Raw genomic sequence first — 27,197 nt, 5'->3', positions numbered from 1 at the left:
TTGTCACATATGAGTGATATTTGTGTAACCTCTCCGAACCTTAATTCCTGAAGCAACTGTTTTAACCATATAAGTTCTTGACTAGCAATAGTCATAGCTCGATATTCTGCCTCTGCACTGGATCTTGCCACAATATTTTGTTTTTTGCTTTTCCAAGAAATAAGGTTACCTCCGACAAATATACAAAATCCAGAAGTGGACCTTCTATCAGAGGGAGATCCTGCCCAATCTGCATCAGAATATCCTACGACTTTAGTATATCCTTTGTCTTCATATAAAAGACCCTTTCCTGGTGCACCCCTGATATATCGAACAATGCGAGTCACTGCATCCCAATGTTCTTTGCACGGAGAGCTAAGAAACTGACTTACTACACTCACTGCAAATGAGATATCCGGACGAGTGACAGTAAGGTAGCTTAGTTTCCCTACCAATCGCCTGCACTGCTCAGATCTCGAAGAGGCCCCCGATTTGCAGAGTCACATTGGGATCCATGGATTGTCGATCGCCTTTGAGTTTAACATTCCTATTTCTTCCGAATATCCATTAGATACTTCCTTTGGGATATAATGATCCCATCTTTAGATCGTGTCACTTCTATCCCTAGAAAATATTTGAGTTCACGAGATCTTTTGTCGAAATGTTTGAAAAGATGTTGTTTTACTTGTGAAATTCCAAGATGATCATTACCTGTGATGACAATATCATCAACATAAACCACTACATAGATGCAACCAGTAGATGAGTGGCGATAAAAAATAGAATGATCAGCCTCGCTTCGAGTCATGCCAAACTGTTGAATTATGGTACTAAATCTACTGAACCATGCTCTGGGTGACTGCTTGAGACCATATAAAGATTTCCGCAGGTGACATACAAGACCAGAAGACTCCCCCTGAGCAACAAAACACGGAGGTTTCTCCATGTAGACTTCCTCGAGCAGGTCACTATGTAAGAATGCATTTTTGATATCCAACTGATGAAGGGGCCAATGGCGAATTGCAGCAATAGACAGAAAAAGACGCACAGAAGACATCTTGGCAATAGGAGAAAAGGTGTCGCCATAATCCAATCCAAATACCTGAGTATAGCCTTTAGCGACAAGACGAGCCTTAAGCCGATCAACCGTGCTGTCTACACCAACTTTCACCGTAAACACCCATCGACAACCAACCACTGACTTCCCAGGAGGTAGAGGAACGAGGTCCTAAGTCCCACTGCTTTGTAGGGCACTCATTTCATCAAGCATAGCCTGTTTCCATCCTGGATGGGCAAAGGCATCACCTGCAGTCTTTGGAACAGAAACAGACAATAATAATAGGATGGGGAAAGACGATGATAGCTTAAAGAAACATAGTGAGGAGAAGGATTACGAGTGGACGCATACCCTTCAAGTGCAATAGGAACATGAGTCGGAGATGGGACCGGAGGAAAGCAGTGTCAGTGTTGGTCGGCGGCAAAGCAGAACGAGGACGGCGCTAATAAACCTGCAAAGGAGGAGACGAGGCAGGAGGTGATAGAGGCGCTTCCGGAGGATAAAAGATAGTCATTAGTGCAGGTGGAGAGGGAGAAACCTCGGCCTTTGAAGCGGAAGGACCAAAAAAAGAAACTGACTCAAAGAATGTGACGTAGATGAAGTACCGACGAAGAGTAGGGGAATAACACTTGTACCCTTTCTGAGACCGTGGGTACCCAAGGAAGACACACTTATGAGACCGAGGAGAGAGTTTGTCAATGCCGGGATCAAGAGCATGAGCAAAACAAATAGAACCAAAGACCCGAGGTGGTAGAGGATGAAGGGACTGATGTGGATAAAGCACCTGATGAGGTATTTTACCCTGGAGAGTGGATGAAGGCATGCGATTGATGAGATAACACGCAGTAAGTACCGCATCACCCCAAAACTGATGAGGGACATGAGAATGGAGAAGAAGAGTCCGAGTGGTTTCAAGGAGATGACGATTCTTGCGTTCTGCAACCCCATTCTGTTGAGGGGTATGAGGGCAAGACGTGCGATGCAGCACCCCATGAGATGTCAAGAAGGTACGAAACTGAGTAGATAAATACTCGCGTGCATTATCACTTTGCAAAGTTCGAAGGGAAGTACCAAATTGAGTTTTTATTTCAAGGAAAAATGATTCAAAAATAGAAAACAATTCTGAACGATCCTTCATTAGATATAACCATGTACAACGGGAAAAATCGTCTATAAAAGTAACAAAATACCTTGACCCCATTGTAGAAGAAACACGACTCGGACCTCAAACATCAGAATGAACCAAAGAAAAAGGAGACATATCCCGACTCTCAATACGAGGAGAAAAAGAACTACGAACATGCCTACTTAATTGACACGACGCATAAGATAAAGACTCTAAGTGAGAAAGACTAGGATGTAACTGTTTCAACTTATTAAGACCTGGATGTCCCAACTGAGCATGAATAAGAAGTGGAGATGTCGCCGCCGAACCAACAAAAGAGGGTTGTTCACATCCGAAGCCAATCATCCTCCCCGTACTCCGGTCCTGTAAGGAAACAGACGTGTTAGTAAAAGAAATGACACAATCAAGAGATCGAGTAAGTTGACTTATCGACAATAAATTAAAAGGAGCGCCAGGAACATAAAGAACATTATGAACTGAAAGAGATGAAGAAGGATGAACAATATCAATACCCTGGGATTGAGTTTGGGAACCATTAGCCATGGTGACCATTGGTAAATTACCGTAGTGAGAGAGGAAAAAGGGATTTATTGATATGATCGGTGGCCCCGTAATCAAGAACCCAAGGACTCAAGAACGAGATATGCCAAGAAGGAAGTACCAGTATGTGCAATGGTAGCAGTGGAGCCAAAGCCTGCCGATCCTCAAACCATTTCAGAAAGTCGGTATAGGAAGGTGTTGAAGTCGAATCGTGTTAACCGTGAAGTGGAAGTGAGGAAGCAATGGAACTCGAACAATCTGAGCAGCACGAGGAGGACGACCATGTAGACTCCAGCACTTATCAATCGTGTGTCCCGGTCGATGACAATGATTACACCAAGGACGTCCTTTGCCACCCTTGCGAGGTGGAGGTCCTTTGTGTCGAGAGACTAAAGTTGACGAGTCGACAGGAACGAAAGAAGGTATCGTCAAGACTTTGGCTGGGACACGGAGGAGAGTCGCCCTGGTATTGTCCATGGTAGCTTCTGTGGGGCAACCCAGGATCTGATCATGGACATGAGAATAATATGTGGGCAGACCATATAAAGCCAGAGACATAAAAAATTTCTTCCGATTTTCAAGCTCTTCAACAGAATTGGCCGCAGGTGGGAGCAGTTCATTGAAGTCACAAAAAAGACTATAGACTGAGATCTTCACAAACTTGATAGAGTCGCCGAGAGGTGTTTGTAAAGAGTTGTTGAGCTTGTGTCCAAACAGCTTTGCAGGTTTTGTGAGTACGGAAGACATTCCTAAGAGATAAATGGATGGTGGCTCGGATAATACAACACAACTGAGCGTCAACCTTCTTCCACAGAGGACGATCGGCGTCTTGAACATCTTCTTCAGTTTGAGTGAGATGTGTTTCATATCCCTGTCCAACAAGCCAAAGTTCAATGTGAGATGCCCAGGAGATATAATTTTTACCATCCAACTGCTCGGAAGAAAGGGGTGCAGTAATATGGTTGGTAAAGATTGAGGTATCTGGCTTTGGGGCGCCAGATGTAGCCATGAATAGAACTGTGAACCGGACTGCGCTTGCTTCTTCTGTCCAATCGGATGAATCCGGGAACGAGAACAGCCACCGGAAAACTCACAGCAAGGTCGGATGAGATGCAGAAGCTTCTTCGGAGATGATGCCCTACTCCAGCAAGAACTCTTCGAAGCTTGCCGATGGATGGGAAGGAACTGGAACGCCACTACCGGAGTAGAGGATGTACGGAACCTCACTGTCGCCACCGATTCTTCCCCTGCCGCCGAAGAGTTGAGCTTGAACAGGGAAGAAAACGGAGGAGACTGTGATTATACCACGCCCATATCTCTCGCCAGCATGAACCGCGAGACTCCCGTCGAAACTGAGCGTCGCTGTAACCTTCACAGCAGAGGAGGAAACCTTCGCCTTCCCCGCCGCCAGAGTCTATGACTCTACGGGACTGCTTAGGATCCCCGAGACACCAACGTCGATGGCGCTATCCAACACGGCTTCGGGTGCCACAACAGCGTTCGCGGAGGCCGCGAATCGTGGGGCCTCGAACGACGACGAGCTGGTCGACCACGAAGCCGCGATGATCTGCGCGACCCCGATGTTGCTGCAGTTACGGCGAGCCTTGTTGCTCAGCTGGCGCACGAAGTTGGGGGGGGGGGGGACCGCGGGATCGAGGCGGAGAAGACTCGAGGGGTGCTGGAAGAAAGGCGCTTGCGGAAGGAGACGACTCGGCAGAAAGAGACGGCGCGGGTAGAGGAAAGAAATTAGGGTTTCAACTTGGCTCTGATACCATGTTTAAAGTAAAACCTAAAATCTCGTGTCCTTAGAACCCCACGAGTTAGGCCTTTATATAGAAAAGAAGATATACACCAAAAGACACAAATACCCTTTTACTTATTCTAACAGCTACCACCCGAGGAAAGCTAATATGGTGGCCGATGCACTCAGTAGGAAATCCAGAAGGACTTTAGCTTGCCACCGAGTTTCAGTTACAGACTTGGTTCAGGGTTTCTCTGAGTTAGATCTTGAGGAGCAGGGACCGACAGAGCAGGGTATTTTGGTTACCATGGTTGATCAGTCGTCGATCAGGACGAGGATCCGAGAGGCCCAGGCCAGTGATCAGCATTTGCAGTTCATTGGCAGTCAGATAGTTTCCGGGCAGCAGACCGAGTTCACACGAGACGAGGAGGGTATTATATACTTCCGAGGCAGATTATGCGTACCTCAGTCTCATCCGGTCTTACAGGAGCTACTTCAGGAGGCTCACTGCTCTCGATTTGCAATCCACCCAGGTGGGACCCGTATGTATCGAGACTTGAGGCGTTCCTACTGGTGGAACGGCATGAAGAAAGACATCGCGGATTTCGTAGCTAGATGTCTTATTTGTCAGCAGGTGAAGCAAGGGATTACTTATTATTTTTCTCTCAAGTGGGATAGCTTCAATGTCTTCATTCGGTGGATGAGTCACGAGAATTGATCTCGAGTTGCTTTCATGGTTAGGCACAATGTTTAAGACCCTTGGGCTCAAGGATCTATTGCCTCCTTCCCCTTGTTGGGAGATCATCAGACTATACGGTGTTCCGTTGAGTATCATTTCGGATAGAGATCCACGGTTTACGCCTCGCTTCGCGTAGTCTCGCAGCAGCTCGGGCATACAACTCCGCCTCAAGACTTTTCCATCCACGCATGTACGATAATGAGCGACCATTCGGACTTTAGAGGATCTGCTGAGGTCATGTGTTATGGATTTCGGAGGCAGTTGGGAGGACCATCTTCCATTGGTAGAGTCTACAACAACAATTTTCATTCGGCTATCCAAACGGCACCGTTGTATGGTAGGCCTCGGACACCCGCTCTCGGGATAAGGTCGAGAGGCTCGGATGTTGGGCCTCATGAGCTCAGACGCAGAGTTGGTCCATACTATCAGACGGAGGATGTCAGAGGCGCAGGACCGTCAGAAGAGTTATGCTGATTGGAGACGCAGACCACTAGAGTTCTCTGTTGGCGACCATGTATTTCTGCGAGTTTCACCCACGAAAGGGGTGAAGAGATTTGGCCTCATAGGTAAGCTAGCTCCGCGGTACATTGGCCCTTTCGAGATCTTGGAGAGGATCGGAGCGGAAGCTTACCGGCTGGCACTACCACCGTCCCTGGCAGGCGTCCACGATGTATTTCACGTATCTATGCTGAAGAGATACGTATCTGACCCGATGCATGTGCTGACAGATGTCTCAATTCCAGTTCAGCCTGACGTCACTAATGAGGAGGTTCCGGTACGGATTCTGGACCGGAAGGAGCGTCAGTTGCGGAACAAGACTATCCGACTGGTTAAAGTCGGATGGCAGCATCATTCGGACGAGGAGGCTACTTGGGAGCTCGAGGATACTATCCGAGCTCGATACCCCCATCTTTTCACTTGAGGTATGTGATTTAATTTACCGTTCAACATTTATCATTTTTACCTGTTATTTGTACTTGCTGATGGTGGATAACGAAATTTGGGGACCAAATTTTTATTAGTGGGGGAGAATGTAAAATACCGGAAAATAGAGAATAATAATAGGGGAATTTTCCGGAATTTTTGAAATATTTTCGGGAATTTTTCGAAGCTCGTACGAACGAGTTAACGGGGATAAAAACGGGGTCGGGAAAAGGCTGTTTAGGCTACCCCATTTAAGCTAGGAAATGTTTATATTTATATTTCCTCTTTTCTATTATTTTCTTTATTTTCTTCGTTTCTTTTCTTTCTCTGCCGAAGCTCTCGCGCCCGAAGCCCTCTCCCCTTGCCCTAACCGGCACCGAGCGGTTTCTTCGCGATTAAAGCCGTGATCGAGGGTTTGTTCCCTTCTCTTCTCCTCTGCTCTGCCGCCCCAATCGCCCTGTGCCCTAGCCGAGCCATCCTCCGCCCGATTCTCCTCTTCATCTTCCCACGCGTCGGCGACGCACTAGCCACCGCCGGTAGGCCGCCACCCTTGTGGGAGACCATCTCCTCTTCCGACCAGCCGCGTGCCCTAGATCTTTGCCGCCGGCCGAGCCTTCTTCCCGCACGAAACCAACCGATCGCCGACCTCTTCCTCTGTGCTCGTGCCTAGCTAGTCACCGGCGCCCGTCACCCCTTGCCGTGGAGATCCCAGCGCCGCCGCGGCTACCACTGCCCTAGTTCTTTACTGCCGGGCAGAGCCCCCTTCTGATCTGCCCTAGATCTGTCGAAGCCCTCCAAGCCGTGCCTTAGACCTCTCTATCGGGTCATCCTTCTTCGTCATCAGATGTTGGCAGGAAGAAAGCTACTGACACCAGTTTAGGGTAAACATTGATTTAGTCTTATTTAGTTGAGGAATTCACTGTGAATTTAGGCATTTAAACTATGATAGGTGCCTGATTTTAGGAATGTTGATCTGTTGGGCAGCAACTTGACCTAATGTCACCACCCAGCATTTGATCAGATCTGCTGCCATCGTTGAAAAGAGGAAAATTAGGTAAAGATCCTTGTTGACTTTAATAAATTGATGTGTGAATTAGGTTTATGTGTATGTGTTGATTTAAAGTTTTACCCTAATTAGGGTTAGAGATTTTATTTAGCTATTTATGAGAATTATAGCTAAATAAAATATATTTAAATTGGTAATACAGGACTTTGAAGCGAGACGAGTATCTCGATGTCGGATTTGGACATTCCTATTGGAGGCGGGTACTTCTGACTTTATGTCGTTTGATATGCATAGTAGTGAATTTAACAAATTGCAATAATTATGTTTATTATCTGTTTCGGTTAGTCACTACCTGATACTTATTACATGCTTGGTTGATACTTGTTTTGTATCTCATGTTATTTCTTACCTGCTTATACATGCTTATAGGGGGTAGTGATATATCATGCTTCACCATGTTCAGGACCTAGGTTTTATACCTTATCTTATCTGTGTACCTTTGATTTGATTCATTGACCTAAGGTGCACTTTCTATATATATATAGATTAGCTCAGGATATTCCCATGGTTAGTGTCATGCACCATTCACATGATTGCATGCTGTGCGATGGTCTACTCTATTATTGTTGAGCACATCGCCAGTTACATGGATCTGCACACACCACCACTCATGGGTTAGTGGTCGATTCAGGCAGAGTGTGTTGCAGCAGGGACTCTGTTTGGCTCCGTTGGTCCGGTGGTGACGCAGCGTGGTAACCGGCAGAGATTCTTCTCCGTCATCGGGAGACGAGAGCATCAAGGCCCCCATTTATGATTTGGAGTAGGAGGATAGTGTACTCGACAAAGATCCCGTCCACTCGATCACCATCGTGAGCAGCGACGGGAGTGCACTGTCACAACCCTACCCACTGTCTCACTATCGTGTGTAAGATGGTCGATCGTGTCGGGGTGACCGGACGCATCATCGCATCATACGCATCGATGCATTTATTTCGTGATTGTGTTTCGTATTTATTTGCCGCATTTGGTTGGATGACCACGCCGATACGCATATGTGATTTCTATACCTCCTGACTGCTTATCCTCGTAGTCTGGTTAGATGCTTTTCTCATGTTTACTACAGTTGCATTTTATCCTTCTTATATCAGGAGACTGTACGCATGATTAGTGCTAGATGTTATTTCTCTACTATGTATATCAGTTGTTACCCGCTGAGGAGTTAACTCACCCCGTGGATATTTACTATTTTCAGGTTGATGCTGTCAGGAGAGGGTTCCTGTTGCTAGTCCCCTGCAGCCACAAGGATGTTTATTTATCTTTTGGTTTTATGTACTAGACTATGTTTGGACTTGTTTTGTTTTTGATACTCGGAGCATGCATGGATTGTACTTGTTGATGGGTTTTTAATTGGATTTGTTTTACTATATGCCTGCCTAGACGGCAGAAGAGGTAAGTTGATTTGATCGTCGGATTTGTGTTTTATGAGTGTAGTGGAGTAGGATATCGGTTTTGAGTTTTATAGGTGTAGTTGAGTAGGGTGGATTTTGAGTCTTATTATCATTACTTATTAAACTGCGTGGATGTCTATATGTTGTGGTTTGTTTATTATTGTTATTAATTCCAGCCGCATGTGGCTGAGGTATATGGTGATGTAGTAAAGTTTCAGATTGTCCGTCGTACTGGGAGATGCTGCCGAAATTTCTTCGGACAAGGACTCCTCCGGGGCGTGACACATGATGACTTCTAGGCGTCTCACCTTTGCTCATCTCTCTATTGGATGTTTGATTGCTACTCCATACACCTTCTAAACGAGACCCCCTCTTCCTCTCTAAGGTTTTCAACAAGACCCCTGATGCCACTCAACCCACCTATCTAAGCAGCTATGCTTTAGTTCTTCTCCATCCTCTCGATTTAAGGTTGTCTCTTCCTTATTCCAACCATTGACTTTTGGAATTCGATTTCATAGGATGGGTACTGCTCACTACCAGACTAGATAATATGAATCTCTTATAGAATCATCCAGTAGCTATTGTATTGGGTCGGTGCTAGGTATCAACCTGCCTATTGGATGGTAAATGTCAATTGTATTAGACAACACAACTTAAGATTTCAATTCATATCACATGTTCCTGATTCACATAATGTTTGTTTAGTTCAGTTTACACTTTTGAGTCAACAAGGTTATGAAAACAAATCCACAATGGTTAGTGGCGTGTGAATGATTCTTAAATCATGAAAGATTGGTGTCACGAGAGAAGGATTCCTACATGAACTATAGGCTTTGTCTGTTACTCCTTAGGAACTATGGCTAGCATCACTCCTAGACCTTTCATTTCGTTTACAAGTTGAGTCAGAGTTTGGAGATTAGAGGTTTATTTTGCTGTTTAGGGTTATGATTTTTGAAGGTATAGGGAAGAAAGAAAAATAATAACTCTCCTTAGAGCATAAAGGACCGGATATATGTACAAATAGAAAAGGAATACCCATAAAATCAGCAACCAAGGGTGTATAAAGTTAGTAATCTCCTCTACTAAATACTAGAATTAGGAAACTAGCAAATCTTGTGGAATATTCCAGTCAGGTAGAATGTTCCAGGTTTGATTGCTAACCTGCTTATCTCCTACAAATCTGAAACTCTGCCTCAAATTGATGCATAGATATCAATCATGCCCAACTTTCATATAAGAAATTCAAAATTAGATCTACTTAGTCCTTTGATGAGAATATCAACTATTTGTTGCGTAGTAGGGATAAAAGATATTCCACAATCAAATTTAATAAGGGAGGGGAGATTGTTATACACTTAAGTTTAAGATTTTGAGGTGTTGCATTGTCTATCACTAATATGTAATTCAAATTATTTAGGGCTGAATAAAGAAATTTGAGGTTTATTTTATACTATTTATATACAATTTTGGGTTCAAACTGTAGTTAATTTGGCCAATTGAGGTTTGTAGTAAGTAAAAATTGAATTGGGTTTTCTTTAGGATCAAATGAGCTTGATTTGAAGTTGTTGATTGTATCTTCTTTGAACCGGCATAAACCAATTTGGTTCAGCAGTACAAGAATTGAGAATTGTCACTTGCTTAAACTAAAATCCTCTCCCCTCTCCCTATGTTACACCACATTGCCTCTCTTCCCCTTTCCATTTGCATCCAAGCTCCTCACATCTCGTCTATGCTGCTACAGCCTATAAACCATCTCCAACAACCTTCCCACCCTCTCCCATTCTTGTCTTCATGTGAGCAACACCCCTACAAACTGTCAAACCATCTACAAATGTCATTGCCACAGATTGAAACCTTTGTCTCTAATAGCCACTCTACTCTCTTCTACACAAAAGCAACAAGAAACTTCCTAAAATTTTGAATTGATTGCTCCTATCTCTTAAAATTTCACTTCTTCTTGCTATATATCGTATATATATTCCATTTAGTTTTCTAGTCGTAATCTAATTTTAAAATTTACAATTAATGAAGATGAACCAAACCAACATATATTAAATTTTTGAAGGACCATTTAAGGTCTATTTTGAGTTTGGTTGGGCTAGTTAGGCCTTGTATTCTAGCTTAGGAGGGGGTCAAATTAGTCTCAATTTGGAATTTTGTGCTTAGAATTTTATAGTCTTTTCTCTCCACATCTCTCTTGTGACACTTCCCCAAAGGGGGACCTTGGATGGGAAAGCGACTTTTGAGTCATGAGGTCCCAAAAGAGACTTCATTTATACGTGATGAGTACACGAGGTGCAAGATCTCTTGTGTAGATTAACACTGAGGGCATGAAGTGCAGGATATGTCGCTAGTACATAATGCCATAATGTAGAGGATCTCTCATATAGAGTAGGATCGATCATCTGATATGTGATCTCATGCTTGCTACGTGATCAGGGAATGAGGTGTAGGATCCCTTGTGTAGAGCATCAAGGACACAATGTGTATGATCTTGCACTTGCTATGTGATGAGAACATGAGGTACATGATCTCTCGCATAGAGTAGCATCTAAGGCATGATATGGAATATCACATTTTCTACTTGATGTGAGCAAAGAGTTGTAAGATCTCTCACAGAGTAGCATTGAGGTACAATGTGCATGATCTCATGCTTAGAATGATACCAAGGGCATAATGTGTAGAATATCTTGCATAAAGTCATGATGGGGCTATAATGTATAGAACCTCTCATGTAGAGTTGTGTTGAGGGCACATTGTGTAGGGCCTCATGTGTGTTATATAATGACAACATTAGGTGCAAAATCTGAACTAGATAGGAATTTGAGATGTATACTTCTTATGTTGTTTTGCTGCCTTTATGAGTTGTTTCTTGAGTGGGTGGTTGTTACAAGTGCATGGTGGTGCGCTTTTATTTTGGTGGCAAGCAATAGATGTTATCAATTGTACTTCGTTTACTGATCTATTACCTCACCTATTAGTAAGAGTGTTAAATGCATTGATGAATATGTTGCATGTTCTATTGCTATATTCTAGTTAATTTTGTTCTGGAAACCGTATGGAAAATGATAAAGGATTTCTAGAATTAAATCACTTTATTGTCACCGGATACCCAGGTTAGTCTTTTTTTATAGTTGGTTTACCCAGAGTATAATTACTTTAGCATCATAAGACCCCAATGCTTCACTTGTGTAGTTTGGAAATTAGATGTTTCTCCTTTTCACATGTAGAAGAATCACTTTTAATTTGTCTTATTGTTTCCTATGACTTGAAATGTTGAGTAGGTTTCTTTCTAATTCCTTAGTAATTTTATCATATTTGTGTTTTTTGTTCATACAGAGGAAACTCTGTCAATTTTTGGTGGAGCCCCTTCTAATGCATGTGTGTACTAAGTCACAAGTCGGGGAGTAGGACCTAGAACATGACAATTTGATTGATTACAGAATAGTTTAATCCAAATATCAGTAGTTTTCTTTTCAATCTTTAGCATATTTTTATTGGTAGGTCTTGTGTGGAACTAAGGGTGTTTGGACTCCAAGAATGACTTAAGCAGGAAGAATAGAGGTTATGTGGCACATCTTAGCTTAGCTGTCACTAATTTGATTAGCTAGTTTACAAAACTAGATTTGGTTAGGTGACACCAATTTAGCATATTTTGTTTTCCCTCTAAACTCCAGTTGCCATTGATGGAGCAAATAAAGGACCCCACTTTAACATTGCCTTCAACCAACAGACACATGAGCCGTCTGAGCAGAATATTCAGACCCTACACCTTTTGCTAGCCTATGATCTCGATTTTAGTGGTGGTTGGGAGGACTATCTTCATTAAATGGAATTTGCCTATCCAGATATGGTATTATTATGTATTGCCTTGTGGGTGAGATCTCTCTTTTATTTTCAGAAATATGTGCTGATTCAGGGGAGACTATATCGAAATTCTTTGTGGAGCACTTCCTATTGCAGGTATGTACCAGCCACATGCCAGGTGTGGGACTTCTCTTTGATTTATTATTTAAAATAAATGTAGTTTCTTTCCTATTAGAAGTATCTTTCATTGAATATAATTTCATCTGAGATAATTAACTAAAAAGAATGCTGGAAAACAAATATCTATAATTCAATTTGTTAACGTAGATCTAAAAACAGAATTACTTCTAGATTTTCCTCATAAAAGGAAACTGATATGAACGCAGTTATACATATTTTTTTATATGTATCTTCATTATCTTTTTTATTAGAAAAAAATGCTAATGTTCATTCCATTTAACTTACTTGCAAGAATCATACACATCTGGAATTTGGGTGATATCATATCGTCTGCAAATAAAACAGACATTCAGTTAAAATCCAGATAACTAGTATAAGAACTAAAAGTAGTTTGAGAATAATTAGGTTTCTTTCATGATAAGAAAAGTGAAAATCCAGGTTTCCAAACTGGATAAAATGTAAAGAAAGCACATTCAGTTAAAAGGCACTAATAGCCACTACAACTACAAAATTGGGACAGAGTGCATACTCTTTTCGTTCATGATATAGTTCTCTCTGGAGCTTCTTCCAGCGTGCAAACATTAAAAGAAAACATTCACTGCCACAAGGCAAACCAGATGCAATACGAGCAACATCAATGGTTGTTTTACCCAGGGCCTTTGCCTGGTCATAGGCAGCCAGTGCTGGGTATTTACTATTTGCAAGGTTCTCATCCTCTGATTCAGCTAGTAATTTCACTTGAGCAGTTATCTTCTTTGTCAATTGCACCTATTAAAGAAAAATGCATTTAAAAAGTGAAAATAACTAAAATCATTACCTTGTGGGATCAATTATCAAACTGAAAAGAAAGATGAAATTATGCTTATAAATCATAATAGTTGAGGGAAGTTGGGATTTGAGAGGAAAGGCATAACAGAAGCAGATATATTATGGTTATACCACATAAGAAAGTTGTGAACCATGACATTTGATGATTAAATGCATATATTTCATTTCATACTCGAGGATGTACTCTGGATGTTATCATGAAGGCAGTGCTAGAAGTGGAGTAGCTAGAGGAATCAAAGTTATAATAGGAAAAAATGCTCCAGTTAGCAAACAGTGTTTAGTAGAGGATGCTGAAGAAAAGTAAAAAAGAAAACTTGCATGCTAGAATGATAACCAAACTTCTACCATATTACTATATAGAATGGTTGGTATTGTCGCAATGAACTTAAGATGGATATTCATCTATGGCTGCAACCATGACCAACTCCATCTAATCCAACCATCTTTGAAAAAGTAGGATGAATGTGGAGTGGGACAAACATGAAAACTCAAGCTAGGGCAATAGATACATGAAACTGTGACTTCTATTGTAGATAGTATTGTTTCTTGTTTAGAGATATTTTACCTCCTAGAGGGGTTATAATTGGAGATACTATTGTTTCTTGTATAGAGGTTTCTTTTCCAGTGAGAAATGCCTTTTGTATGCGGAATTTAATTGATTTATGTAATTGGAATTAACCAATTAGAATTACAACAAAACCTAGAATTCAATCACTAATTTGAGCACTTGTATGGCATGCACCTCAACAAAAATCTATTAACAGTAGCAAGTGATTGAATCTAGTAGTTGAATCTTAGAAAATTAGACTCCAGAGATATTGTAAATATGCCTGTTTAAAGCGCACACAAAAACCAAAACGACCCTTGTTTTAAGGAGAGAAGAATGAATTAATCACATTTAATGTTAGAGGTGAACTGAAAGCTAAACAATGGAAATTAATATCGTCAAGAAAGAAGAGATGTCTCCTATGTTATCCATAATATGTGAAAGTAGTCAAACAAGAAAGAAATCTGGTCAACTTAAAAATTCTCCACATGTGCTTCAAAATAATGGAATTAGGGCGGATGTGATAATAAAAAAATTAAATTTCATTTCTCAAAATGAGTAAAACACTCCAAAACTAATCATCATCATAGATATAAGAAATATATTAAACACGAGTACATCTGACATAAACATCTTAAACCTCCTTTATCTTAGAGACAAAGAGGAACAAAATGGACAAAAGCAATAGACGACTTAAAGTAGTCAATGAGACAAGAAATCATATTATTCTCGCCAAAAAGTGCCAAAGGGAAAATGTGATCCTTTGAATTAGAGCCAACAAGGTTCTCAAAGGTTTAACACCAAAAGAATATAGTTTAGGGATCGATATGATGGAGCAAGGTTCAAAATATCGAGTCGTATCGAAGTTTCGGTCTTTGGCTAGAACGATCTTATTTTGATTTCGTGTCAATACTTCAATGCATGTAATTGGTAATGGATTAGAGTTGAAGAAGGAAGGAGATGAAGCATAGGAAAGAGACATTGTTTTAAATCTTGTACCATGCTAAGAGAAACAATCGAAACATATCATTTCGGTAAATTACCGATATTTATACCACTCTGCACAAACCAAATTTCCTTCTTTTGTTTCATCTCCTTCCTCCTTCCACCTCCAATCTGTCACTAGCACCATGTATCGCAGCATCTACACAATACTAGCTTTCCGATAAAAGATCAAAACTATGATACAACTCGAGATTTTAACCCTTGGTGTTGAATGATATCGAGCTTCAATGATTTACCAAAACAATACATTTTAACCATTTCACCCAATACGGTACCAGATTTTAGACCAAGTCCATCTAGAGGGGGAGGGGTTATTAGTATTACACCCTTAATCACAAATCGGCATGCACGAACATAATAAAAAGGGATGCCTGGTACACGAAACTCCTGCCGGTGCGGGATCTTTGGGAAGGATCAGGCCATATTGGAATTATTGTACGTAACCTTACCTTACATTTTACAATAGATTGTTTCCACAACTTGAACCCGTGACCTTAAGGTCACATGATAGCAACTTTACTATTGCGCCAAGCCTTCCCTCATCATGCACAAACACATGAAAATTTTATATGTTCAAGGTGTATAGTTGGCTCGAGAGCATAACACGCAACATAAATTAGTAGATAAAAGAGGAACACATGTTAACATGTCCATTTAATGTGGTCTAAATCAATGTTTAAAATCTCAAGTCATGTCAGGGTTTACGTTTCTAATCCTTGATAAAGTTTAACATGCTTTATTTTCAAATTTTGTAAACCTGAAACAAATTTAGGTTTGAAGTCCTTAGAATCTTTCTTTTTTATATGCAATTTTGTTTAAAATAAGTAAATATTTACCAAGAGACTTTTTCTCCTGTTGCGAAGCTCAACACCATTCGAAAACTCCTCTCATTAGCAACAAACATGGACTAGCTACTTCATCAGCTTGATATAAAAAATGCTTTTTAATGGAGATCTTGAAGAGAGTCTACATGGAGATTCCTTCAAGTCTACAAATAAGCAACTGCAACAATAAGGTGTGCAAGTTATTAAAGTCTTTGTATGGACTTAAATAATCACCACGTGTGTGGTTTGGCAGGTTCTCACAATTAGTAAAAGAACATGAATTTGTTCAAGTGTTAAACTGATCATACTCTCTTTATGAAGCGCACTCTCAGGAATAAATTTAGTCATCCTCAATATATATGTAGATGATATTATTCTAATAGTAGATCAAGATGAAGAGTTGCTGAAAAATAAACAATACTTAGAAGAAGAATTTGAAGAAAAAGACCTTGGTCCTCTATGGTATTTTCTGGGTAAGGAAGTGACTTGATCAAAAAGGGGAATATTTATCTCTCAGTCAAAATACATCCTAAATTTACTCAAAGAGACTAGTATGCTAGGATGTAAACCTACAAGCATCCCTATGGAACCTAAAAAGATGTCAGGGTGTGAAAAGGAGTTCCAGTAGACAAAGGAAGATATCAACGCCTAGTGGGAAGGCTCATTTATCTCTCCCATATTCAACCAGACATTGGTTTTGCAGTGAGTGCCATAAGCCAGTTTATGAACCATCCATTAGAGGATCACATGGAAGTTCTATACAATTCTCAAGTATCTGAAAATGACTCCTGAAAAAGGGTTATTATTCAAGAAGAATGAATGTGGAGATATAGTTCTATACTCCGACGCAGACCGGGCAGGAAGCTAAGTAGATAGGAGGTCAACTACAGTTTGATCCTGGGTAACCTTATAACATGGAGAAGTAAGAAACAGTCTATGGTTTTCAGAAGTAGTGTCAAGGCTGAGCTAAGAGCCTTAGCCATAGTAATTTGAGTTACGACCGAGTTGGGGATAGAGTTTGAGAAACCGGTGAAGCTGATGTGCAATAATCAGGCTACTATTAGCATCGCAAATAGAACAAAGCATGTGGTGATTGATCTACATTTCATAATTGAGAAGATTAAGAACTCGAAAGTGCAATTGATCTACACTCCTACATGAGTGCAACTCATGGATATCTTAACAAAGACCCTGCTAGGATCTAACTTTGAGGAACTATGTAACAAGTTAGACATGTACAATATGTATGATGTAACTTGAGGGGGAGTGTTGAAATTCCCTCAAAATCAACCTATTTAGAATTAAAACTAGAATTTCCTAAATTTGGATTTTTCTTATAATCTGGATTTTCCAATATGGAATAATCTGGATTTTCCTATATTGGATAATCAAATTTATCATATAATTTAAATTTTCCTATATGGGATATCATAAGTTTAGAATGATAATTAATGGAAATTTCCTTCCTTGTTTTTAGGAATTTGTTACTATGTTCAGCCAAGTAAATCATGTATATATTAGGAGGTATTATTCTCCAATTAAAGAAATGAGAAATAAGATCACCCTTCCTCACAAATCTTCAGTGGTCTATCTTAAATAATATTCCAATGAAACAAACTAAAAATAGTAAAGAAATAAATAAATTATTTTTAATGACTTGTCAACCATAGCTATTTGTTAATGCTCAAACAAGAACTGAGAAAGAAGACAAAAGAGGATAAGAAGCTCGATACAATCTCACCGACTCATAATTTTCTTACTGCTTTCTCATATAATCTCTGTTAGTCTCTTTCAACATTGCAAAAGTTGGATCAGGAAAAAATCTTCCCTGCATACTAAATTTTATCCAATTAAATTCTTATATTTAAATTATTTTTTAGAAAAGATTTAGATAACTAATTAAGTTAAATGAAATTAATATTTTGAGTTTTATAGATGAGTGGAAGTTGGTTTAGGGTTAAATAATGCTCATCGAGTACATATATTGATTAAGATCAAGTGGGTTCAAATCAAACTCAAATTGAACTTATTTTGGTCTATTTAAACTGAACCAAATTTATAAAGGAAAATGTTGTTCGCTCAAGTGAATTTAATTAGGCTAGTTGTATTTTTATAAGATTAGAAGTTATTTGGTTATTCTTCTTTTCTCAGTCTCAATGTAAAGTGTTTCACGTGCCAATCAATGGGTGGAAGATCACACTTTGATAACTTCATCAAACCTTGGTTCAGAGATCACACTCCTAATTCACGACCTATGACTTATTTGATGAGTGACCCAGAAATGTTCTCCCAATCTGAGGATGCTCATAAAAAATGACTTCTCTCAAATAACGAGAAATTTAAAGCTAAGTTAAGAGAGAATAACAAGAATTTGAGTTAAAGCCTTCAATTTTGTATAATCCTTTAGAATCTTAGAGCAATGCAAGCACTTGTTCAAAGGGAGTTTTAATAATGTTTTGATGGAGCCTTACTAGCTTAAAGGTCCCTAAGAGATTATATAGAAAACCTCAAATGACTATTTTTTTAGTCTTCAATCGTCTCAAATAGATCCTAGTCAACCAAATGTACAAAATGTAACCATTAATGCTCCTTACCTAAAGTGTCATCTTAGCTCACCTAAGCACACAATCTCATGGTCACATAATCTCATTATCTTGCAACCATGGTAGAGAGGCAGTTAAGATATGTGGGTTGAAACAATGAGTTAATGGGTGGTCACATTTGACTAAATAGTTGGATAGTTGGGTTTTGGATTGGTAGTTTGAGTATTTGATATAATTATAATGATATACCGAGGGATGTCAGTCTAAGTATAATTTCAATTAAACTTGCACTACTATTAAATTTTATATTATCAATACTAAAGTATCAATATAGTTTAACTTTCTACCTTCGGATAGAGTGTATCAATTTTTAGAAATTCTTTAATATTAATTAAAAGTAGTAATCATAAAAGCTAATTGATTAGCTATTAATAAATTATTAAGTTATATTTGATAAATTTAGATTTACAATTATAAACATAAGCTATGTTATTTTGATGTTATAAGTTATGTGATTTTAATTTTAAAGTATAATTATTAATGTAATATAATTTTTTAATTAAATCTAAAAAATATGGTTTATTAATTTTGAAGTTTAGTTTTATTTAAGTTGTCTAGTATCTGATGGCATATTATTCTGAAATAATATTATGACATTTCTTTATGTGAAAATCAACTCAGATTGCCAATAATGCTAGGTGAAGACATGTTATAAGCTAGGAATGGAAACAAGATAGGTATTAATAAGAACCCTGTCTACTCGACTCATTTAAATGGGTTTAGACACTCCTTGATATTGCAAAAGAGTAGAAACATGAGATGCGTATGCCAGGATTAAAAAACATACACAATAAGTACCAAATAAATCTAATGAATTTATAATTAATATATTTCAAAAATTCGTAAGCTTTTCTTTTTCTATTTTTGAAGCAACACATGGATACTCATGTCGAGTTAGGGTTTTCATTTGGTATGAACTAACCAAACCAAATTATATTGAACTGAATTTTTTTGCAATTTTTATAAATCAAATCACATTTAGCATGTAAATTAAATTAAAATAGAACTGAATTAAGTGTTGATTAGGAGCAATTACTTGTACTGATCTGAGTTGACCTCAATTATTAATGGGAATGGAAACAAGATAGGTATTAATAAGCACCCTGTCTATTCCATGGATTGAAATTTCGTTCCGTGTCGGGCGGCAAGGACGGTTTTTACCATTTCGCTAGGGAATCGAAACCAGCACCCTACGTTCGGTTGTTTCGAGCACGGGTCGTGAACGTCGCGAGCCGCAAAGCGTCTCGAATACTTTACCGGACGCCTCCGGAGGCGTCGGAGGTGGCACAGGGCGCCTAACGCATCGCAGGCATAGGAGGCGTCACGACACGACACGATGCTTTTGGCTCCACTAGAAGAGTAGCACGATGCTTCCGGCGCCGTCGGAAGCTTCGCCGGATGCTTCCGGTGCTGCCCAAGGCATGTCGGGCCCCGAAGGCGTAGCGGGCGTGCGCTGCAGGCATGCGTCATGGGCGTACTATGCAAAATAAATTATAATTCAAACAATTCCCAAGTGTGATATTTTGAAGAAGCTTTTATGAACCTTAATTAAATTATCTCAATAAAATATAAAAAATATATTTAATTTTTTTAAAAAAATAAATAAATTTTATTAAATATCACAACAACAACAGCCAAGCCTTTTCCCACTAGGTGGGGTCGGCTGTATGAATCCTTTTACGTCATTGAGCTCTATCTCCTATTATATCATCATCTATATTTAAATGAACTTTATCTTATTTTATTGTTACTAACCAAGTCTTTTTTGGTCTTCCTCTTCCTCGTTTGATATGCATGTTTATCATAATTTCACATCGCCTAACTGAAGCATTTATTAGTCGTCTAAGTACATGTCTGTACCATCTTAAACGTGTCTCTCGGAGTTTTTCCTCAATAGATGCAACTCCGACTTTCTCTCTAATGCTCTCATTTCTTATTTTGTCCATCTTCATATGCCCACACATCCACCTTAACATCCTCATCTCTGCAACTCTCATCTTCTGCTCATGTGCTCGAGTCTTAACCCAACATTCAGCTCCATATAACATAGCAGGTCTAACTGCGGTTTTATAGAACTTACCTTTAAGTTTAAGAGGTACTTTACGGTCACATAAAACACTCGACGCTCCCCTCAATTTCACCCATCCTGCTTGTATTCTATGTAAGACATCTCTCTCAATCCCTCCATCATTTTGTAAAATTGATCCTAAATATTTAAATCTCTCGGTTCCGGACAACTCGTCCTCTCCTATCTTAACAATTGTTTCATTACTTCTAATATTGCTAAACTTAAATTCCATATATTCTGTCTTTATTCTACTAAGCTTAAAACCTTTCCCTTCTAGTGTTTCCCTCCAAGATTCTAGCTTAGCATTTACTCCTTCAAGTGTCTCATCTACCAAAATAATATCATCTGCAAACAACATGCGCCATGGTACTGTGTCCAATAATTAGTGTAAAAAGATAGGGATTAGATCTGATCCTTGATGTAACCCTATCTTTATTGAAATGCTTCATTACTCAGAAGTCTTTACTCCGTCGTTACATCCTCGTGCATATCCTTAATTAGTTCAATATATGTTACGCTAACACCTCTCTTTTCTAAAATTCTCCATATAATCTCTCTTGGGACTCTATCATGCTTTTTCTAAGTCAATGAATACCATGTGTAGATCTTGTTTTTGCTCCCGATATTTTTCAATTAATTATCTAAGAAGATGTATAGCTTCTATTGTCGACCTTCCAACCAAATTGATTTTCAGTCACCGTGGTCTCCTTCCTTAATATTTTTCTATTATTTTTCCCAAAGTTTCATAGTATGACTCATTAGTTAATACCCCTATAGTTTATATAATTTTCGTCTCCTCGTTCTTATATAAGGGAACTAGAGTACTTATCCTCCATCGATCGGACATTTTTTCGCTTTCAATATCATGTTAAATAATTTTATAAGTCATTCAATACCTTGTTTCCCAAGACTTATACCTCTATCGAAATATCATCCGGTTTTTCCATCAGATATCTCTTTTAAAGTTTATTTTACTTCTGAAGTTTGAATTCTACGATAAAAATAAAATTTCTATGCTCATTTGACCTAATTAAATTACCTAAGTTAAGTTGGTCACCTAAACCTTCATTAAAAAGTTAATGAAAATATCTCTTCCAACGCTCTTTTATTTTTCTATCGTTTACTAATACCCTATTACATTCATCTTTAATACATTTTATTTGGCTAAGATCTCTTGTTTTCCTTTCTCTCACTTTAGCTATTCTATAAATGTGTCTTTCCCCTTCTTTTGTATCCAATTTTTGATATAACCGTTCAAAAGTTTCATTTTTGCTTCACTCACTATTTTCTTGATTATTGTATTTTTTTTAAGTTTTCCTCGTTCTTACAAATATATAATTCCTTATAATTTATTCATTTTTCATTCACTTTCTCTTGTACTTTCTTATAATTTCTTATAAATATGTCCCTTCGACTCACCGAGTACTCTTAGCTACTATTTTCAACTTTGATACTATCTTATCCCATGTTATATTAGAGTTATCATATATTTCACCTAATGCTTGTACTCCTATCTTCTCCTTAAATATATTCTCTTTCACATCTTTTAACTTCCACCACTTAATTCTAGGAGTCATATATATTTTCTTTCTATTAATACTATACTTAAGACGTATATCCAACATTACTAACCTATATTAGGTAGTTAAACTTTCTCCAAGTATGACCTTGAAATCTTTATAAATCTTTCTATCTTTTTTCCTAATCATAAGAAAGTCAATCTATGATTTATTATTCTCACTTTTGAACGTGACTAAGTGTTCTTCTCTTTTCTTAAAAAAGATATTAGCTAATATAAGGTCATATGCTATCGCAAAATCTAATATAGTTTTCCTTCCTCATTCCTCGTTCAAACCCATAACTCCTCTCATATTCCTCATTTTTCACTCCGATATGCCCATTTAGATCACCTCCTATTAAAATCATTTCATTTGGTGGAATATTTTGTAATATTTCATCTAAGTCCTCCCAAAATCTTGATTTGGTAGCTTCGTCTAATCCTACTTGTGGTGTATATACGCTAATTATGTTCATAGTTTCTTTCGCCACTATTATCTTAAGGGCTATAATTCTATCCCTTTTTCTAACTACTCCTACAACTTCATCCTTTAACAAACTATCTACAATAATACCCACTCCATTTCTTACTTTACTCTTTCCAGTATACCATAACTTAAAACTCGAGTTCTCTATCATCTTTGCCTTCTCGCCTGTCCATTTTGTCTCTTGTACACACAAAATACTAATTTTTCTCCTAATCATCATATCTACTACCTCCATTGATTTACCAATGAGAGTTCCTATGTTCCATGTTCCAAATTTTAGATTATTAGTTTTCCTATCATATTTGTTCTTATCTAACCTATGGTGTGAGAACTCGTGCCTATTTAATACTACACCCAAGTTCTCATGGAGATGTAGCGGTCCTTGCTGAGACGTTATAGTCGGACCTTGTAACGCGAACTCTTGCATATTTATCACTACATCCGAGTTCTGGAGATGTAGCGGTCCTTGCCGAGACGTTACAATCGGACCCTGCAACACGTTCCTTCCAGGGAACAACCTAGCATTAGCACAATAGGTTAATGGATTCATTCATTGAATATTTGCCATAGTTTGACGTTGGCTGGCAACCTAACGCAACTCTCCTCCTATATCCGGACTTGGGATTCATTCATTAAATGATATTCTGAAATTATTTTTACTTTTTAAATTTTATTTAAAAATTTTGTAAAATTCTAAAAAAAATTATAGAAATTCTAATAAATTAAATTTATATTCTGTTTTTTTAATTATTTTATATTTTTTACTGTTTTAATATTTAGTTGATATTTTAATGTTTTTTATTATTTTAAATATATATTATTCAAATTAATAATTAACTAAATGAATAAATAATGAATTTATATAATTATTATATATAAAATAACATCTTTGTATTAATTTATATAATATAATTATTTAATATGGATATTGGAGAACTATAGAGGTTACCTAAGCAAAATATTTCAAGAACCAATATTTCCATCTGATTCACGCTACTCCTTTTAATATTAGTAAGATAACATATTATGATGTATTAATTTTAATTCGAATTATTAATAGATCAATTTCCTTTAGAAAACTATATTTAATTATTTTTCTAATAAGTTGTTTAATAATGGAGAACTTATATAAAATCAATATACAACTTATTTTTAAATTATACATAATAAATATATTTATCTAATAATTACTATATATAAATAAAAAAATACCGAAATAGTATCGGCACGGCATGATACGATACCGAAATCACCGAAACCTCGACACGGGTCGAAATTTTAAACCTTGGTCTATTCCACTCATTTAAATGGGTTTGGACACTACGTTATATTTTAGAAGAGTTTGGAGTAAATTAGTAGAATCATGAGATGGGTATGAGAGGATTGAAAAACATTGACAATGAGTACCAAATAAATCTAATGATTTTATAATTAATATATTTCAAAAATTCCTAAGTTTTTTTTTCCCTTTTTGAGGCAACACATGGATACTCAATGTCAAAGTTAAGGGTTTTCATTTGATATGAACTAACAAAACCAAATTATATTGAACTGATTTTTTTTGTGACTTTTTGTAGATCAAATCAAATTTAACATGTAAATTACATTAAAACAGAACTAAATTAAGTGTTGATTAGGAGTAATTACTTGTGCCGATCTGAGTTAACCTCAATAATTAATGGGCAATCTTCATTTTAGTTGTGCTACACAATTTTCTTTGTCTCTATGTAACTCATGGTTTATATCTTTAACTATTGCAACAAAGGTGATAACTCTCACCCCATGACCCCTCCAAGACTACCCCATGGCCCATGCAATCCAGAAGGGAGGTAAATTATGGGGAACTTCGCCAGTACAGGCCCTTTGCGCGGTCAGGTGACCCACGATGCATTTCGCACACACTAGGAATCGACCCCATGACCTATTATAGCAACACTATATCAACTGTGTTAGCCCGTGGGGGTGGCTTAGATCTTTAACTAGTAGCTTGAAATGTTGTGTTTGATTGTTAATTTGTTACCTTAAATGGTTAATTACAAACTTGTGAATATGAATGAAGTTATTGGTTGTTGGATAGTGAATATTGATAATTGGAGAATATTTGAGGTGTTTAATGGATGTGCAATAATATATTGAACCAGTAAGTATTTAATCTATTGATTATATATGAATGTGGGTTACCTGTTGTGATTTTAGGTTAGTGTATGAATCAAGCTATTGATCAATATCGAGATTATGATTAGTAATATTAAACCTAGAGATGTTATGCATTTATAAGGTTCAAGGTAGATTATCTCTCTTGGTGGAATAAATAAAATATTGATTGAGACCCATGATTTAAAGAAATTGATAATATCTATTTTTAAATCAGAGGTATATATGAGTAGGTTCACATAATAAATAGAATTGAACTCCAGCTTGGGAAATGCATTTTAATCGATTCTAGAGAATAAAATTGTGATGATGTTGTAACGACCCAATTTTCCTCATTAGGAGTTCTAAAAGTTCTTAAAAATATTTAGGAATATTTTAGAAATATTCTAGAGATTTTTAGAAATTTTTAGAGTATTTTTATGTAATTTTTGGAGGTCGTTTGGTATTTTTACTAAACGAAGGAAGTTTCGACAAAAAAATGTCCAAGTCGAGAATTGAACCCACGACTTTTGACTCGGTCAAAACCCAGCTGACCAGGTGGGCAAACGGATTTTTCTGTTTAGAAAAGGTAGCGAATTTATTTAAGATAGTTAACAGAATATTGGATTATAAAAGGGATAAGTTGATCTTAGATTTATCTGTTTAGAAAAGGTAGCGAATTTATTTAAGATAGTTAACAGAATATTATAAAAGGGATAAGTTGATGTTGGATTTGTCTGTTTAGAAAAGGTAGCGAATTTATTTAAGATAGTTAACAGAATATTATAAAAGGGATAAGTTGATGTTGGATTTGTCTGTTTAGAAAAGTTAGCGAATTTATTTAAGGAGTTAACAGAAATATTAAGTTATAAAAAGGGATAAGTTGATGCTCTGTTTTCCCGTGACTTAAACCATTCTCTCCTTCTCTTCTGCGTACGATGGCGGAGCTCGGGCAAAAAACGAAAGGGAGTTAGGGCATCATCTCCGGCGGTCGGTCAAGGTCCTAGAAGCCCTTTTTGTTCGGTTGTGAGTCCAAGAATCAAGGTAAGTGCTTCTCACCTGCAGTAGGAGTAGTTTCGGACCTTTGTTCTTCTTGAATTCGAAGCATAAGAAGCGCTTATAGTGCAGATTTTTAATTAAGCCTATAGTGCAGATTTTAATTAAGCTTATAATGCAGATTTTTATGTAGAGCTTATATTGCAGATTTTAATTAAGCGCTTATAGTGCAGATTTTTAATTAAGCCTATAGTGCAGATTTTAATTAAGCTTATAATGCAGATTTTTATGTAGAGCTTATATTGCAGATTTTAATTAAGCGCTTATAGTGCAGATTTTTAATTAAGCCTATAGTACAGATTTTAATTAAGCTTATAGTGCAGATTTTTATGTAGGCTTATAGTGCAGATTTTAATTAAGCTTATAGTGCATATTTTATGTTTGCATAATATGCAGAAATAGTGTAGCATAGAATGCAGAATCTTGATTAGAATAGTATGAAGAATTTTGATTAGCATAGTATGCAGATTTTTGTTTATGCATTTCAAAGTTAGAATTTATTTAAACATTTCAGTTTTTAAAGAAACATTCTTTTATTAGAGGTATTAAAAAGTATAAGAAAGATAAAGAAAAGAAAGAAAAAGGCCAAGGCCTTAAGTAGATCCCAAAGTCAAGACTTTAGGGATTTTGGCACACAAGGTGCTCGTTAAAATGCCGAGCCATTATATATTAGAAGTATTAAAAGATAACAAGTATTTTACTTTTATCAGTGGCTCGACGGTCGACGACCCGAGGGTCGCCAAATGGGCCGCCGAATGGGCCGCCAAATGGGTCGGGTCGTTACAAAAGTAAAAGCAAGTACAGTTGCCGGGCCCAAGAGAAGTTGATTATTATTTTAAAATATTATAAGTATAAGTTTTTGAACAAGTAAAGTAAGTTTTACATAAGTATAAAAGTATTAAAGAAGAAGTTTTTAAACAAGTGAAATAAAAGAATAAGTTTAGAAAAAATGAAATAAGTTTCATTTTGTTTTAAAAGCAGCAAGTTGAGTTTTCTTTTATGCTAGCAAGTTATTTAGATTAGCTTACTGTTCTTTGCTATTTTCTGAGCATGAGTAGCTTTACATGTTTAGCATTTCAGCCTGTTTGATTCCTTTATTATTAGATGAGCATTCAGTTTCTAGATTTCTTTCAGCTTACATGCATACTCGAGTTTTGTGAGTTAGATAGCGCTTACTAAGCAATTTTGCTTATAGATGCATTTCCTCTTACTGCAGATAAAGGAAAGGAAAAGCTATAGTAAAGCAAGGCGACAAGGAGGTGCGGATGGATGTGTGATGCCTGGACTATAGAAGCCTTGGGATTTAGTTTAAGAATTTGTTTAGATTCCTAAAATGACTTCACGTATTTAGAATTCTTTCATTTAAATTGTTATGCACATTAGACCTATTATCTAAGTTGTACTAATGTTGCATGCATGTTTAGATTTATACATATATTTCAGCATGATTAGATTGATATGTAGTTTTAGATATGAACATATACTTGAGTAGTATGTATAGATAAGTCATTTAGTCTTCCGCTGCCAGTTAATCGTATGTT

General features: G+C 37.5%; 1 protein-coding gene across 1 annotated transcript in view; it reads right to left on the bottom strand.

Moving 5' to 3' along the window:
- Positions 1-27,197, bottom strand: part of LOC122042905 (inositol hexakisphosphate and diphosphoinositol-pentakisphosphate kinase VIP2-like) — a 133,160-nt gene that overhangs the window by 35,848 nt on the left and 70,115 nt on the right. Inside the window, exons 22-23 of the mRNA XM_042603297.1 lie at positions 13,077-13,315; positions 12,833-12,877 (exon numbers count right to left, since the gene is read on the bottom strand). Of these exons, the coding sequence (XP_042459231.1) occupies positions 12,833-12,877; positions 13,077-13,315 (284 nt within the window). The remainder of the gene's footprint in view (positions 1-12,832; positions 12,878-13,076; positions 13,316-27,197) is intronic.

The sequence above is a fragment of the Zingiber officinale genome, chromosome 2A (genome assembly GCF_018446385.1).
Source record: "Zingiber officinale cultivar Zhangliang chromosome 2A, Zo_v1.1, whole genome shotgun sequence".
NCBI lineage: Eukaryota > Viridiplantae > Streptophyta > Magnoliopsida > Zingiberales > Zingiberaceae > Zingiber > Zingiber officinale.
Note: the sequence above shows the minus strand (reverse complement) of the source record. Positions and strands in the feature narration are given on the sequence as shown.